Source organism: Thunnus maccoyii, chromosome 14, assembly GCF_910596095.1.
Source record: "Thunnus maccoyii chromosome 14, fThuMac1.1, whole genome shotgun sequence".
Lineage (NCBI taxonomy): Eukaryota > Metazoa > Chordata > Actinopteri > Scombriformes > Scombridae > Thunnus > Thunnus maccoyii.
This window is the reverse complement of record NC_056546.1, coordinates 10,322,510-10,339,355: the sequence shown is the minus strand read 5'-3', so window position 1 is coordinate 10,339,355 and position 16,846 is coordinate 10,322,510. Positions and strand designations below refer to the sequence as shown.

General features: G+C 41.6%; 2 protein-coding genes across 6 annotated transcripts in view; one reads left to right on the top strand and one right to left on the bottom strand.

The window, feature by feature from the left end:
* cep170aa (centrosomal protein 170Aa) overlaps positions 1 to 11,932 on the top strand; it is a 42,891-nt gene extending 30,959 nt beyond the window's left edge. For 2 of the 5 annotated variants that reach the window (XM_042433378.1, XM_042433379.1), the window contains exons 11-22: positions 405 to 758; positions 1,192 to 1,481; positions 3,592 to 3,684; positions 4,530 to 4,647; positions 4,830 to 6,389; positions 7,917 to 8,190; positions 8,395 to 8,626; positions 9,024 to 9,191; positions 9,299 to 9,387; positions 9,534 to 9,627; positions 9,714 to 9,765; positions 9,919 to 11,932. In XM_042433378.1, the coding sequence (XP_042289312.1) occupies positions 405 to 758; positions 1,192 to 1,481; positions 3,592 to 3,684; positions 4,530 to 4,647; positions 4,830 to 6,389; positions 7,917 to 8,190; positions 8,395 to 8,626; positions 9,024 to 9,191; positions 9,299 to 9,387; positions 9,534 to 9,627; positions 9,714 to 9,765; positions 9,919 to 10,250 (3,656 nt within the window). In that variant the 3' untranslated portion in view covers positions 10,251 to 11,932. The remainder of the gene's footprint in view (positions 1 to 404; positions 759 to 1,191; positions 1,482 to 3,591; positions 3,685 to 4,529; positions 4,648 to 4,829; positions 6,390 to 7,916; positions 8,191 to 8,394; positions 8,627 to 9,023; positions 9,192 to 9,298; positions 9,388 to 9,533; positions 9,628 to 9,713; positions 9,766 to 9,918) is intronic. The other 3 variants (XM_042433383.1, XM_042433381.1, XM_042433382.1) reach the window with 3 other exon arrangements.
* A 2,440-nt stretch (positions 11,933 to 14,372) lies between these two features.
* hint1 (histidine triad nucleotide binding protein 1) lies at positions 14,373 to 16,818 on the bottom strand. Its single transcript, XM_042433220.1, has 3 exons — positions 16,661 to 16,818; positions 14,917 to 15,021; positions 14,373 to 14,683 (listed from the first exon to the last, which is right to left on the bottom strand). The coding sequence occupies exons 1-3, from the start codon at positions 16,769 to 16,771 to the stop codon at positions 14,519 to 14,521; spliced, it is 381 nt and encodes a 126-aa protein (XP_042289154.1). The 5' UTR covers positions 16,772 to 16,818; the 3' UTR covers positions 14,373 to 14,518.
* Between the last annotated feature and the right edge of the window lie 28 nt (positions 16,819 to 16,846).

The window sequence follows — 16,846 nt, the reverse complement described above, 5'->3', positions numbered from 1 at the left end:
ACATCTTAACAGCCACACACATTGTTGTACTGAACAATACTGATGTATTGTATCTTTATGGATGCACCACAGCTGTTATCTGTTGCTATGTTACTGTTCTGTCCCCATGTTATGATATGGATTTAAGAATGGTGGTTAATGTAACATCCTGCAGATTGTCAGTAACTTTTATGTAAAGTATAAGAACCTTAACCATTGTTAATACTTTTAAACCTATCCTGGGTAAGCAAACATATGTATTTGATTCTAAATTGTAAATAGATGTATCAGAGTACATATGTATATATATAATGTCATGTGGAATATTGTTATTGAGAACTTGTAGTGAGTTACATCTTTCCGATCAGCTATACAGTGATACAGTAGTAGTTCAACTATGTTTTTGCATTTCTCTGTCCTGATAGGCAGCAAGCATGAAGATGGTACCCAGAGTGACTCAGAGAATGGACTGGGCCTACGTTTTGCCAATCGCCGCCACGCCCTCGAGGAACGTCTAAAAGCAGCACACGGCCACGTGGGAGGAGGAGCAGGAGGGGGGAACATAACAGTGAGCGGGACCCGAACTACTGGCACCCGCACTGCCTTCATGATTGAGTTCTATGACGAGGAAAACCCTCGCAAGCGGCGGTCATATTCGTTTTCCCAGACTGCACCACTGCTGCCAGGAGGATCTGGTGGGGAGGGACTCTGTCCCCAACCCCCCTCTCACCCCAAGGTGTTTAGCATCTCCACCTCTGCTACTACAGCATCAGACTCAGGTAATAAAATTGATTTAATAATGTCTATATATATTCTATTATACTCTTTCTATAAACAGCATTGTTTGTGTTTCCTAAAGTAAATATTCAGTAAAAAACTGCATTTTAAATATAGTGAGATATGGTGAGATTTATTTGTGAGATTAAGTAAGACCTCAAAGGCTCCAATATGTTCCTTTCATTTGAAAGCATTTCCCTTTGCATGAAAAGTGAAACTAAAAACTTCCAACATTCATCCACAGAAGTTGCAGTTATGGAGGAGCTGTTGTTATTCACTCACAACTATTACATATATTAACATTCAAGAACTTGGACATATAATACACAAAAATAAGTTACCACAGCTTGTCTCTGTATTATGTTTCTCTGTGAAAGCATGTGTTAAATGTGTTTTCTAATAGATGTTTTTCTGCACTGTATTTGTTCCTTCTAGGTAAAGTCCCAGCCCCAATACCAGCTACAGTGACTGTAGGTGCCCCTACGGCTGCCCGTGTGCTCCTCAAGCAGCGGTCAGAGGACCCGAGTATCGGTCGGAGCTCAGCCAGTACCGGGCTGGCGACAGGTAGCCCCACCAGCCCCAGCGAGGACGCCTCAGTCGTGGGGAGAGGTGTGGGGACAGCTGGAGGGGAGGCAGAGGATGACCACAGTGATAAGGGGACCTACACTATCGAACTGGAGAACAGGAACCCAGAAGAAGAGGAGGCCAGGCGCATGATAGACAAGGTAGGAGTGTTCAGTGATACTTGCACCATGTAGGACCGTTTCTTTCTACTTCAACTCTCACATATTTTGTCTTGATTCCAACACCAGTAAATGCAATTAACCCTACCAACATTACTGAAAGATTGTGAGTTTTCTTTTGCATTACTTTTTGCAGTTTTGATAAAAGCATTCAGTTGAGAGACAGAGTTTTTCTTTCTTCATGTCACACAAAGGATGTTTTAATTATAAATTTATGCCATAAACATCAACACTAATATCTGATTAAAAAAAAGCAATTGTCTGACCATACTAACCTCTGCACTGCATAATGCTGCAATTCCCTTTGAATCGAATTCCCCAAGTAATAAACAGCTACTGCCCAGTGCTGCCATATTGTGTCTTTGTGGATGCACCACAGCTCTGTTTTCTGTTGCTGTTACTGTTGTACTTGTTATATGGATTCAGTAATATTTGTTGATGTAACATCATCACACTTTGTGATATTTCTTTTGCATTACTGTACTTAGTTATGATATATGGTTATATTTTAGTAGACATCAGTAGACTGTAAATTGCATAGAGCGAATTTTGGTCTGATTTTTTAAGACATTGCCATCACATAAGCTTATTAAATTCAGTAACCTTAAAAGCCACTATAGTTCGCCACAAATGGAAAAATGGTTTCTTTTTCTGTTAATTTTGTTCTACTAAAATACATCAACATAATACAAATCTCATGCCCAGAAAATTGCTTTGGAAAAAAAAATATTGGGTCTGTTGAAATAGTTTGTAAATTCAAATGGAGGCTATTTGCAGAACAATTGCTTTCTTTTTTACTCTCAGGTCTTTAAGTTCAAATGACTCTAATCATGCCAGAGGACATGTGAAGTCAAGAACTTGCTTTCTTTGCCAAGTTGTGACTGTAAAAGTAGCAAGTAGAACAATGACAAGGACATCATTTAAAGTTTCTCTGCAGCAACTCTAAAAGGAATAAACAAACAGGCCAGAGCAAGGTTAATACCCCCTTTATTGCGTGCTTAGTTTGTACTTTTAGGGTTTGCAAGTCCTTGGAGACAGATTGTGTCATTGCCACTAAAACAAAGATAACATCTCTCAGTCGCCTTGCTTGACCACCACTCCATCCTCTCTGTCCCTTTGGTAAACCTAATTCTTCTGTAATAGCCCAGGGAGACTTGCTCCACCAAGCACTGCCCCTCTTTTATTAAACGATGCTCCAGGGAGGTTGAAGAACCACCATCAATTTCCCACTGCCTCCCCCTGTCCTGTGGCACAGCACTCTTTCATGGTCATAGAGAACATGTCTTAAAAGGGGAACAGAAATATACTGAGATATGGTTTAATGTAAGTTTCTGAAAAGGAGACAGGAATTCACAAGGCTTTTTAATTGCTGCTTACCAGATTTGGAAGTCGGGACTGGAAACATATCTACTTATTTTTAGGAAGTTAAGTTGTTGTCGATAAAGGTTGTTACACAGGCATAATTTATACTTTACTAAATGACATCTTACAGCAGCACATGTCGCTTTAAGTGTTGTATACAGGTGTTATTTCAGGAGGAACAGTGATATAATTAGTGGGGTGTATTTCTAGTCAGTGTTAGTCTGAGTGCATTACATTCAAGATTGGAAGTGTTGTTATGCTAATTCCTGTAATTAGCTGACACACTAATTGGCACACAGCTCACAGTCTGTCCGCTGTCGTTCTCTCTCTCCCTTTTGTAAATAGTGCGTGCGTGTGCATGTGTGTGATTTCTGTTCGTTGCCATGGTACTCAACTATCAAGTGCAGATCGGTGCTTTAATTTAACAGCATCTTCCCCTGTTCAGTTCACTTTTGTTTAGCAAGAGGATTGTAGAATAACATTACCACTGTGTGTATAAAAGATAAGATTATTTAAGTTTCATTATATCTCAAGTATTTACATATATTACATCTCACAGTATTTAAGACAACACAACACATGCTTATGAGGTTTTTATGTGTTTAGGATGCATACAGAGTAAAAGCTAATTGGAAAATATGAAAAAACATAATATTATGCGATTTGCATGCATTATACTTCAGCAACATAGCGAGTGTTTGTTCACTCCTGCTTTTTCAAATGTTTGTAGGTGTTTGGGGTGCAGCAGAACCAGGACTCCGCTATTCTGTCAGATCTCAAAGGAGAAAGGAAAGGAAAGGAGACAGGAGAGGCAGGCAAAGAGGTAAAAAAAATATTTGAACAGGTTTTTGCTGAGGTTTTTTTGTTTTTCAGTTTTTTTCTTCCCTGCTATTTCCCATTGTTCTCTCTCTTGTTAACTCTCTCTCACGTCTGCCTTTCTCTTCCTCTCCTCATCGGTCCAACAGCATACTGTACTGTTGATTTTGTCCAAGCTGACACATTCTTTGTTAACTTTGATTGGATTAGAAAAGTCCCATTGTGATAAAATGACCACTGACCATCACTGTTTCACGATGCCTCTCAGTCCAGTGTAGTATAATAGAGTGTGTAAGAGTCTGAGTATGATAATATGAGTCACAGTCACTCCCAATGGCTTGATGGCTCTACTCCCCTTGCCTGTTCATGGGAGTAGGCTAGTCCTCCCAGAGATTGACCTAGATCATGCTAAGATGAGGAGAGACACGCTCAGCCCTCCAGGCAATTGCATAGGAGGGAGGAGACAGTGTGCATGAGCACTCACAGCCTTTCTACCAAGTCTTTTAAGCCTTTTAGATAATTATCTTTTTCCAAGTAAAATGAGGAGCAACTGCTCAGCTTTTCTTTAAACTTTTCTATAAGATGACAGTGGTGTGGGTTATTTATTTAAAATTCAAAAAGTAAAACACTAATACAGTCATACTTCTTACTACCGCCAGTTATTCCTACAAACAAAATTGTGTGCATTATCATGTATTACATTTTACATAAATGCTAATCTGACACATGATCTTCTCTGTATATTTTTTGCCACTCTGTCCCACCACTAACTGATTTAATTTCCCTTTTTTTCTGGTTTCTCACATGTGCTTCCTTCTCTGTTGTTGCTCCCCCGTCTTGTGTCCCCCTCAGGCTCTTCCCGGTGATTCGAGCTGGGTTTCTCAGTGGGCTAGTCTTGCTGCCAATCACACCAGGACAGACCCAGAGGGCTCAGGAGCAGAGACAGCCGCCTTCCTGCACAAAGAGAGAGGTACATACTTTTTTCCCCTAAAGAATTATCCAAACTTCAAATCATGTACAGTATAAGGCAGCTCTTGAAATCACGTGAATATGCTTGTAGTTTGTAATTTGTAATGTAAAAAAAATCTCAAATCTCGGTTAAATGAGTTTACTACTCTGTAGTTACTGTAGTTACTGTACTTTGTTCTTCAGGAGCTGATGCCTTGGAGTCCAGTGTGTCCCTCAGCTTAGGTGATTCCTCCTCCGGTCTGACTGACCGTAAACGTAGGACCCTCCCCCAGCTCCCTGTGGATGACCCCCGGGCTAAATCCAGCACCAAAGCTCTGGGACTGAGGTCTGAGATTGGGGAGAAACAGGACACTGAACCCCAGGAAAAAGAGAACAAGGGAGACGGGGAATCCCCAACTCCCATGGAAGACGGTGAGATGATCGGTAAACGGAAACAAAGCTCCACCTCCTCTCCATCCAAGGCTCCTCTCCGAACCTCTGGCAGCACTGAGCGGAGGAAGAGGTCAGAGGAAAGGAAAGGAGGAGGAACAGCAGAAGGAGGAGAGAAGTCTGGAAAGCCTCTAGTACGCCAAGGCAGCTTCACCATTGAGAAGCCCAGCGCTAATGTCCCTGCAGAGCTCATCCCACGCATCAACAGAGGCAGCACTGGGCGCGAACGCAGTGACTCTGTGGGAAGCATGGACACTGCTACGCTCCTGAAGGACACTGAAGCTGTCATGGCATTCCTGGAGGCCAAACTAAGAGATGAAAACAAACTAGACCAGAAAAGTAGTAAAACCAGCACCACCGGCTTCCCCCCTCGGACTGACTCCATCTCCCCTGAGTCAGATGTGGACACGGCCAGCACAGCTAGTCATGTGGCTGGAGAGGCAGAGAGGAAAGCAGCGGCTGGTGGTACACAGAAACGACGTTCCTTCAGCAGCATGCACCGGGAGAAGAGCAACATGAGCACATCTTCCAAGACCAGCGTCACCAACGCTAGCGCCCGTGAACGTTTGGAGAGGAAGACTAAAAGCAGAACTGTGGAAGCAACGAGCCGGACTGATGCACGCCGCTCTGTTCAGCCATCCACTGTCTCCTCCAGAGCACGCCAGCCTTCCCTGGATCTCACCGATGATGACCAGACTTCTTCCTTCCCCATTTCAGACATCCTCTCCTCAGACCAGGAGACCTACTCTGGACCTGGGACTGGTTTTGGGCACTCTGCACATGGACGTTCAGATGATGTCCTCCATAGCAGGTCTGCTAAAAACTCCACCAGCAGTTCCTCCAAAACCAGCCGCACTCTCCAGGCGGCCACAGCCTCCTCACTGAACAAGCAGGCCTCACTGCCTCAGCCGCGGCCCACAAGAGCCTCCCTACTCCGCCGCGCCCGGCTGGGGGATACATCTGACACGGATCTAGCTGATGCAGACAGAGTGTCCGTGGCCTCTGAGGTGTCCACCACCAGCTCCACCTCTAAGCCACCATCGGGTCGGAAGGGACTGTCACGGCTGGACATGCTGGCTCAGCCGCGTAGGAACCGTCTAGGTTCCATCTCAGCCCGCAGTGACTCAGAGTGTACAGTGACCCGGAGCTCCACCTCTTCATCCCGTATGTCAGCTGAGACTGCTCTGCGTCTGGGCTTACGCTCATCGACACCCACAGAGAACAGGCTAACTCCCAGGATGAGGGCCAGCAGCGTGTCCAAACTGAATGAGACCAAGACTAAGACCACAACATCGGGATACTGCTCGCCCACAGGTGAGCACATCAAATGCGTGCCTGGTTTCCAATTTATTATGATTTTCTCTTTCTGATTCCATGAATCAGGGTTTCTTATTTTAGTTTATTTTGAACTCATTATCTGATAAATAATTTATTCGCAAAAAATAATATGGTATACGGATCATGTCCAAAAAGTCTACACCATCACATACCTCATTATGTGTCAGTGTGTAATCATTTGTCTGTAAACATTTTCATTCTGTTGTGACAAACTTGTGCATTGGATTTCATCGTCCAGAGAGCCCTCAGCCCGAACCTGAGGGCGGTGATGCAGAGGAAGAGTTGATGGGTACTGTACCAGAACTGTAGAGACTTCTTAGGACCGTGTGTGTGTGTGTGTGTGTGTGTGTGTGTGTCAGACCTGGGTCACAGCAATAGAAGCTCCCACCAAGTTCAAAAGAGAAGCAGGTTATTCATGCTAGCATTTGAAGAGCTTTCAAGCCAAATTGAGACATTCACTTCTTGTAAAGGAATCAACAGAGAAACAAACTAATGCATATTTCTGTAGGACTAATTTAAAGTCCTTTATGAAGGAACATACACACTTGGATCTTCTACATTTTACAGATTGAAATCTTGCAATGAAATTATCTATTCGTGGTGAATACTTTGCTAGATGTAAATTTAAAAGTGTACTTCATATTGTTAGTATATCACATAAAGAAATGTTAGTGGGTTAGGGCGATGACCCAGCTCTAGCATCATGTTGCAGTGTTAACTAATTGTCCCCTCCCTCAAATCCATCAAGTAATGCTGTGATGAAGACCCAAATGCTCTACTCACATTCTTCTGTTAAGACATTTTACAACATTGGAGCAAATGGTTTTGGAACAGTGCTCCACCTTGTGGAGCTTTGTATTCAAGCCATTTACTTGATCCTGTTTTTACCACTGAGAGACTGATAGAGCATTGAGTTATCTCATCATGGTGCAGCTACATTAATGCAGCTGGTGTGTGACTATTGTGAAGCAGCTTAACATAGTCTGGCTTTATCTAGGTTTTATGTATTATGCTCAATGCTTTTGTTGGGACAGCATGCTTTCAGATTAGTTTTCTGTTTGTTGCTGTTTCTGTTGTTTTCAGTGTGGTTTTATAATCGCCGTATTACTGCAACTGTCTATAAACAATAACTTAACAAACTAAGATATAATAAAATCAGATGCTTTTCCTCACCAATCTTTCTTATTGCCAGCCCCCAAGAGAAGGATTTACAGAACTGGAACCTAAGTTTATCTATTTTTGTCAAATAAAGTATATTTATATTTGTTTAAGTTCACAAACAAACAAAAAACACATAATCTCAAAACACAGCATTACCAATTCAGTTTGTGCAGCACTTGAATTTTTTCAGATCAAAGCAGGATTGGCTGGGGGCTGCCTCAGTAACAAAGCCTCTCATATTCACAAGCTCATTTATTAACCTCATGAATAACACATGTTGGAATAGATTGAAGTACAGTTACATCGACTAAACCCTGTATTTCCCTTCCATTACCATCACAGTGTCCAGTAGCAGCAGGTGGAGACGCTTGCCACCGGAGTACGCCTCCACCTCAGAGGAAGAGTTTGGCTCAAACCGGAATTCTCCAAAGCACGGAGGGCGCTCCCATGTGCGGCCTCATCACCTTGTCCCACACCGCAGTTCAAGACTCAGCACCACCCCGAGCCCAGGCTCCGGCATGGTGACAGGTCCGGGTGGAGTGGCGGTCAAACACCGCATGAAAGAGCAAGAGGAGTACATCAGAGACTGGACAGCACACAGCGAGGAGATAGCCAGGTATTGATCTACGCTGATCTGTGCATGACTAATGTAATCATTTAATTTTTCATGAATCAATGTAATGTTTTAAAATGTCTTTTAAGCATTATATTTGCCATCTGTACTGTTTTGATGTGTATATGTTTGTTGTGTATGCAAGTTGCATGTGTACTTGTAGATGTCTATCCTGAGTCCTAAAGAACCCTGTGTGATGGTTAACAGGTTATTCCCCTGTGTGCGCAGGATCAGCCAGGACCTGGCTAAGGACTTGGCCATCTTGGCTCGCGAGATCCACGATGTGGCCGGTGAGATCGACTCAGTCAGCTCGTCTGGCACGGCACCCAGCACCACCGTCAGCACCGCCGCCACCACCCCAGGATCAGCCATCGACACCCGTGAAGAGGTAGGCCCTGCACGTCCCACGCAGCCGGAAATACAGGAGAGCATGAGAAAGGTGCCAGTTTTTCTTCTTCTATCATTGCCTTATTGCGTGTGCATCCATTGAGCCTTTGCCTGCCTGTGTTGCTTGGATAAAAACGGCTAAGTTTGCCTCTCTGCTGCTTTTATAACTTTCATCTTTTGTGAGAGGTTCATTATATTAACATCTTCTCCACTTTCATTCCTTTATTTGTTTCTTATTTTACCATGAGAAGATTTTAGTTCTATAGGATTAAAATCTGACTTTTTTGGCTGGAAAATTAAAGCTTTGGAGCTGCTTAGCTAACTCTTACAGAGTTCCTAATTCCTTCATTTCACACAAATCTTTACTGAACTCTTTTAAATTAAGCTGGAATAACTGGGCAGAAATTTCTTCATTCTCTCCCTTTGACATATTTCCCTGTTGTGTCCAGTTGGTGGATCGGGTGTTTGATGAGAGCCTCAACTTCAGAAAGATCCCTCCTGTGATTTCAACCAGTAAGACACCAGAGATCAACGGCAAGCCAGTGGAGCTCCGCCCCCGTGCCCCTGACAGTCTGGAGCCCCGAGCTCTGAGGAGACGCACCTGGAACCGAGAGGAGGTGAGAAGCAACACAGCGAGTAACTTAAAACTATACCAACACGTAAACTTTCACCCTTAAAGTTGTCGTTTATCATTTATCACACTTCTTTTCTTCTTTGTATTCAGGCGGTGTTGGACAGCCTGCTGCTCAATTCGGTCTCTCAGCTCTCCACCAAGATCAGACACTCCATTGACAAAACTGCAGGAAAGATCAGGTAATTATACTTTATAATATCATAACTCTCCATCGGTATGTAACATTGTTAACAGTATTTTTATCCCTCAGTGTGCCATTGTGTTGCTTCGCATAGCAGGAGCCACTGTGACTGAATGTGTTGTGTTGTATGTTATTTTTCTGCAGGATATTGTTTAAGGATAAGGACAGGAACTGGGATGAAATTGAGAATAAACTGAGGTCAGAGAGTGACATACCACTCCTGAAAACCTCCAACAAGGTACCGAAACCACTCCGTCTGAACAATATTTGATGACAAGAAAACTGCAGGATTGTTATATTTTTATATTTTTGTCCTTTCTGCAGGAGATCTCCTCAATTCTGCTTGAACTGAAGAGAGTTGAGAAGCAGCTTCAAGGTACGAGTGGAAGACAGATGTAAAAATACTCTGTAAAACTGATTTTAGTTTATTTATTTTAGTAGTAAATTTACATCAGCTGCTCATCACCTCCCACACAAACATAAGCCCACCAGCTCATTTACAATCATTCTCTCCTTCTCTCTGTCTCAGTGATCAATGTGATGGTGGACCCAGATGGGACTCTGGATGCCTTGGCCAACCTCGGCCTGACCAGCCCCACCACCCCTACCAAGCCCCAAACCACCAAAACAACTTCCCCCTCTGCCACCAGCCCCGGGTCTCAGCTCCCAGCCAAAGAATCGCTGCCGGAGATCCTTCCTGGGCCAGGAGGGTCAACAGCCTCCGCCAGGGCTCAGTCCTCCTCTGCCAGCACAGGGGACACTGCGCGAGACAGCGGTGTCGGTCTCGGGTTAACAGGAGTCGGAGGACTGCCTTTCAACCGCATTCGGCCGAGCGGAGAGGAGGCCATCGCACAGAAGTGAACAGAAAGTTTCCTTGAAGGTTATGTGAATAAACATGAGTCTGAATTGGAGTGCAGGTGGCTGGTGATCAGAGTTCACAACAATAAGGAAGGTGGAGGAACATTTAAACATTTTTTTTTTCTGACAGAACAGTTGCCATTCTCCAGACTATACCACATTATGGTTATATGATAAACATAATTTAGCAAAAGTGTTACCAGACCTCGCCGGAAATGAAGTGCTTCAGCTGACCTTCAGACTCCACTGGCTAAACCCCAACTGATGCATCATGGATATACCCCTTGAATGGAAATTGACTCATGAATGATTTAGATCGAGTAATATTAGCATTTCAAATGTAAACTGTTCATGCCTACTGGCCAATCTGACTTCCTGGTGGACTGAAGGCTACCTGGCTCTCTCTCAATGGACACATCTCTGTGGTTGTACAGTCTCCTCCAGTCTTCTCCTCTTGCCTTCTCCATGTGTCTGGACCCTTCCTACACTAAAGACATGCCTTAAAACACATCCTCCGTAGTAGCAGTGTAACCCCCATCCCCCTCATGCCCTCAAATATTATACAAGATAACTTTTACAGTACTTTCAGACATACAGAATGCATTGTAAAATAACACTCGCAAAAGATGTTCTATTTACACTATGATGAAATACAACACTGCAATAATTTATTAGCTCTTGTTCAGTGCAAAGAATATTTCAGCAGCCTTAAATAATCAACCTAACAAACAGACATGCTTTATGCCTAAACAGTTACAATTATTTCACAAATCAAGCAAGGAGAATTGCAGTTTTATATATTTCATAACTTGAACTGTCCGTCCATTGAACCATCTCTCAAAGTGACTCTGTTGAACTGGATTTGTAGTGCCTCCCCCATCTCTGTGCACACCTATCTGTCCTTCACCTCTTGTTTCCTTGTTTCCTTCCCTCCCTTCCTCTTCTCTCCCAGTAGTTGGATGTTTGTCACTCCAGTAGCATGTACAGGACAGAGCTGAGAGCTGTCTTCCTGCAAGTTGGCATCTGTGTTGATCTTACTAATACTAAACGGTAGTTTTACAAAATAGACACAGCCTTTGGGAAACCAATGATCATTTTCAGTCAAAATAATCACTTACCAAAGTTAACGAGTTTATTGATAATGTCATTTTCGAGCCATCCTGAAATTCATCTATCGTGCAAAAGCTGCTTCTGTTTTTGATGGAACTCACCATCCTCTGCAGTTCACCTATTCCTCTGAATGTCAAGACCATTTTTTTTGGCAACAAATCAAAGATTCAGAAAGCTTATTTGTTGTAATGAAACATCTGATCATTGCTGCCATATCTTTATTTGGCCCATGTGACATGACCTGTGACAGTCAGTGCCCTTAGCTTCTGGCTACAGTACATCAACTCAAGTGTCCTATGATTTCAAATTGGCTTTTTTCTACTTTTATAGTCACGGGTGATGTGACTTGTTTTTCAACCAGCAAAGATAAACAGAAACTGTTTCAACTAAATATTTTATAATATTTAGATACTGTAGATACTGTACTCCTTTTCTTTTTTAATGCTTTGACTCACCTCACAATGAAGTTCATTTTTTCTTTATCTGCCATTAACCAGTTTGAGCTCAAGTACACACAAAAACTAAGCATGAAAAAGCTGCTGGAATTGGCTCAAATAAATGTCTTGTGGGGGGGGGGGAAAAGTGGGGAAACTTACAAGGAGGCCTTTTATGGTTCAAAATGTATCTTTGAGGAACGTCGGTGAGTAGAAACGATCACATCTTTGAATATAAGGCTCCCCAGCCACTTTGAATTTTGCTTGTAATACGGCTTCATATCAATGTATATAGGTGCATAATTCTATTTCCACCAAGGGGGGAAGTTCCAGTGTACCAATACTGCAGACAGACCGTATAATTAACCCCTTTCTCTTTGACTTTGCTGCTTTTCTAGTTACTTTATGGGGACTAACCATTTTCTGAATCTCTCTTCAGCTTATAGTCTGTGTTCTAGAGTAAGATGACTTAAAAGCAGTGTATTAGTACTTAGATACTCTTGCAATAGTGAATTTAGGTACCAGAATACATGTTCATTTCCTTCTCTCTATACTGTACTGTACAATGTTTCGCAATGCCTCCAAGTGCCCATTTTGACTATAGAAGGGCATTGATTAAAAGAAGAAAAAAGATGATGTAGTTGTCTAAAAAAAATCTCTTATTTTGCACATCAGATTGTGGTGTTTTTTTCATACAGAAGTAGTGAAGAAGCAGTGAAAGGCTGCATCAGACGTCACATGGTTTGACAAAGAATGATATCACTTTGCCTGATATCACAAGTGACTGCCTTGCCTCTCTGGAACTATTCTGTCTGTACAAACAAAGCCTCTAATTGTGTTACTTGTTTCTTTTTTTTCTTTTTTGTTTTCCACCCATTTTTTCGAAGAAAAAAAAATGAAATTAGGCGACTGTGAATGCTAGGTACATGTTTATTTTTTAAATTCTACATGTGTCATCTGATCAGTGTCATTTTTTCCTTGTCATTTTTTGTAAAGAAAAAAAAACACCATTTTATTTATTTTTGTTCAATATTTTGTGGATGTTTAATGTATTTTATATTTGTTCAACTATCTGCATTGTTTCTTACTGTTAATAAAACAGAGCCATTCACTTGTTTCTCTATTTATCTTTGACTCCAGATTGACATGAAACAGATTGACTTCAGATTTTAATTTCCAAGGGATCCTGGTTCTGAAAAGAAAATGTTGTGCAGATGATGTCACCACTACTACCAGACAAGGAATCAATATTTCTTGATTTTAAAACTGGATTCAATAACAACTCTTGACAGGGTCATTTTAGTCAAAGAAAAGGAAAGGATCAGCATGGGCTCATTCTATATTCAGAGCTGCATTTCTATCATTCTTACTGAATAAAAGCAGGCTGCTCTACTCTTTAGGCCATTAATCATGTCTCAACTGAAAATGCAAATTACTCAGCTACCCTAGACTGCCTTGACCGTTCAACATTTGCATGCTCAAGTGTTTGAATCTTTTTTTATACAGACATGACAACCGTGGACTGCATACAGAAAGTATTAAACATATCATAAGGTACGCACTTGTGAGCATATTCAAATCACAGCATCAGCTAAATAGCTTAATACAAAGGAGCTCAATCTATTTAAGTTGTGTGTATATGTGACGTCTTGGCTAGAAGATGGCAATGGATGACAAAGCACCTCAATTACAAAACTATTTCCGACCTCCAGCAGCAGTTCTGGCAAGTCTCATACTGTGGTCAACATACTGTAAACAGACCCGTGAATTCCCATCTTCAGCTGCAGTGATTATATTTCTCCTCACAACAGTAACAGCAGCCTAGTTCTGTCTTAGAAAAGGTGCCAAGGAAAAAAGAGCAGCAGTGCCTGAAATCCCAGTAGTATAAACAATAAACAGCACATTAAAAGACGGGTTCACAATTTTTCAAGTCTGTCTTAAAACAAGTCAGGAGCCCAGTTGAACATTAAAATAGGTTTTTCTTGCTCATAATCATTCCTCCTGTTCATACCGACCATTAGAAGAAGGAAGTGATGGGGGCCAAAATCCACAAGCCTCCTTCTGTGCAAAAACGTAGTTAAGATCTTATCTGAAGCTAAAATGAAGCTCCAGTTGTCCAAATTAGACAAATCAAGTAGATATCTTTCAATGTTACAGTCTTTTTAGTGCCAAAGTTCCTCTTTTTGTTATTATACTTCCACCGCAGCTCAACAGGGAAACACAAAGAGGGAAATTGATGCTAAAAAGACTGTAAATGTGGCAGATATCTACTTGATATGATTAGCTCAGACTGTTGAAAACTCATATAAGCTTCAGATCAACTTTTAAATACATTTTTGGACAAAATGACTGCACGGACACACTCCGGATTTTGGCTTCCATCATTTACATTGAAACAGGAGGAATGATAACAGCGAGGAAAACCTCTTTAGGTGTTCATATGGACACCTGACTGTTGTTTTAAAACACACTTGAAAAATTGTGAACCTTTCCTTTAAAATTGCCTTCCTAATTTTAAAAAAATGCATTCAGTAACAGCCTGGCAAGAAAAGTTTGAAATAAAAGATAAAAAAAGACTCTCTTTGTTGTTGTGAAATTTATTTTATTACCAGTGATGAATTTCCAGGTTATGACTTTTATAGTATTTCACATGACAAACTGTTGTTAGTTGTCAGACAACACATGTGACACACTGATGGCAGGATGGTCTAAGCTGGCAGACAGCAGTTAGCCGGGGGGCCACCCCATAGTGCGGCCACCCAGGACATGTAGGTGTATGTGGTAGACCGACTGGCCTCCGTCTGCCCCATCATTGACGACAATCCTGTAACCTTTAGACAGGCCCACCTTCTCAGCACACTTCTTTGCAACGATCATCAAGTGGCCCAACAACTACGAGACAGAGAGAGAATTAATGAATGACACTGAGGTGAAAATACACACATGTTTTGATCAGCATACAACCCCTGAATTAAAAATACTTGAGTCATGTGGGATAACAATTTTCAGAAAAGGGCACCATCTAGTGGTCACTGACAGGAAGTGCTTAGAAAAAAAAAAACACTGAAAAGAAGCTATTTTCCAGTCTGTTATAAAAGCTGTCAGAGTCATATAATCATACTTACTGCAGCATCACCATCCTCTGCCTGTGACAGCTGCATTATTGGCTTTTTTGGGACGACAAGGATGTGAGTGGGAGCTTGAGGAGCAACATCGGGGAAGGCGACACACTGAAACATAAAAGAACAAATTACAAAGAATAATTAGCCTGTGTAGACAGCTGTTGACCAGAAAATTAGAAATACTGCACGATATAATGCAATAAATGCTACCTAAATAAATACTCCTTTAATTTATTGGATTTTATTGTGTTCAAAGATGTGTAATGTAAATGTTATGTACTGTACATACAGTACATGAAGCCATGCTGCTACAGCATGATGGGTAAACTTTACTGTAGTGGTGGAAGTTTTGCAAAGAAATTATCTAATCCAGCTCAAATGACCTCATAAAATTATTGGTGCGTGGTGACATAAACACAAAGGCAGAGCCAGAGAGGGGTGACTGATTGACTACCCCCAGATTTCTTTAACCTGACTGGCAGACTGGATGAAAGGTCCCACCCACTCAGTAGAGGCACTGCACAAGCGTATCTGTGCTTCACCAGGTTGGCGGGTAGGTGAGTCGGAAAGCCTTCATAAAGTTAAACAAAGGATCCCAGTTATTCATCCCCAGATAATAAAGAGTAGGATCAGATTAGAATCAGGATTTACGACCTGTAGAGTAAAAACGCTATAGAATAATGAGGCTATAGAATAATGCGGCTATAGAATGACATCAGCTCCTTTTCTCTTCTGCACAGTGCAATGTTTGGCAGATATTCAAATCACTCAAATCTACTACTTCTCTTTTTTTTTCTTCTTCTTCTAAACGGTCACTGCATGATCAGAATGCAGTAAAGCCTGTTTGACCGGCAGTGGTATTTTTTTTGCTGTTGATCGTTGGATATATACTGTACCACCAGTCTACAGAGCAGCTTCTTTCCTCAGGCTGTGACTCCTCGCTCCAATATAAAAAAAATATTTTTAGGACTTAGGCTATTATTTATTAATCCATTTATATAATTTCTGTTTTTGTGAGTAGCATAAATGGTCTACAAACTACATTTTGTTATACAACCTTCTGTTATAAAATGATAATAATAAATGTATCTTAAATCTTGGACGTTTGCACATTTCCAGTAAATATCTTGTATTTTTAACAGTTCTTTTCACTTAGAATATATTTGTACTTTTTTTTTATTGTAAATTTTATTTATATTTACATCACCTGTCTTTTGTGGCACTTGTATTTTCTCTTACCTTATATTTTATATTATGCACCTCAACACCAAGGCAAATTCCTTGAATGTGCAAACCTACTTGGCCATAAATCTGTTTCTCATTCTGATATCGACTTTTTACAAGTTTACCTTCTGTTTGGATATGACAGGCTGGAAACAGGAAAAGCTTCATTATCCAAGAGTCATTATCCAATCAACAGCAATAATGTCACATGGGAAATCCAAGGTGGCTACTGACTGGAATGATTTCCCAGAGTACCGTTAGCAAGCAGATTTGGACCTTGACATGTCTTGGAAGAAATGAAAGCAAACGTGATATACGCAGTGACTTATAACATGCAGAACAATCACTAAAACGTGGCTGACTGACTGGTTGGTTGCACTCTTGCTTAAATATTCATTACAGTAGGGGGGATACTTACTGCAAGGCTACCGCGCAGCTAACATAAGCTAAACACCACGCTACAGTGGAGCAGAGTGACTTCACTGCACCACATTTGTTGAGGAGTGAAATGTTTAATGCATACCTGATCATCCTCATAGATGAAGTTGACAGGAATCTCCTTGCGTGTGATTTTCCCAAATATTGTGTCGCCGCCCGGCTTGGCAACCTGCGCTTTCGCCGTTTCATCAGCCATGTTAACGCAGATGAACCGCCCGTCCGGTCTGCGCCGCTTTTAGCATCCACAGAACTGCACTGCACGCTCATTGGC

Excerpts from the sequence above, each read along its gene's own strand:
- hint1 (XM_042433220.1), bottom strand. The coding sequence starts at position 16,771 with ATGGCTGATGAAACGGCGAAAGCGCAGGTTGCCAAGCCGGGCGGCGAC. Across the intron at positions 15,022-16,660 it reads TCATCTATGAGGATGATCAG|TGTGTCGCCTTCCCCGATGT; the intron begins GTATGCATTAAA and ends TTTATGTTTCAG. Across the intron at positions 14,684-14,916 it reads CAGAGGATGGTGATGCTGCA|TTGTTGGGCCACTTGATGAT; the intron begins GTAAGTATGATT and ends TCTGTCTCGTAG.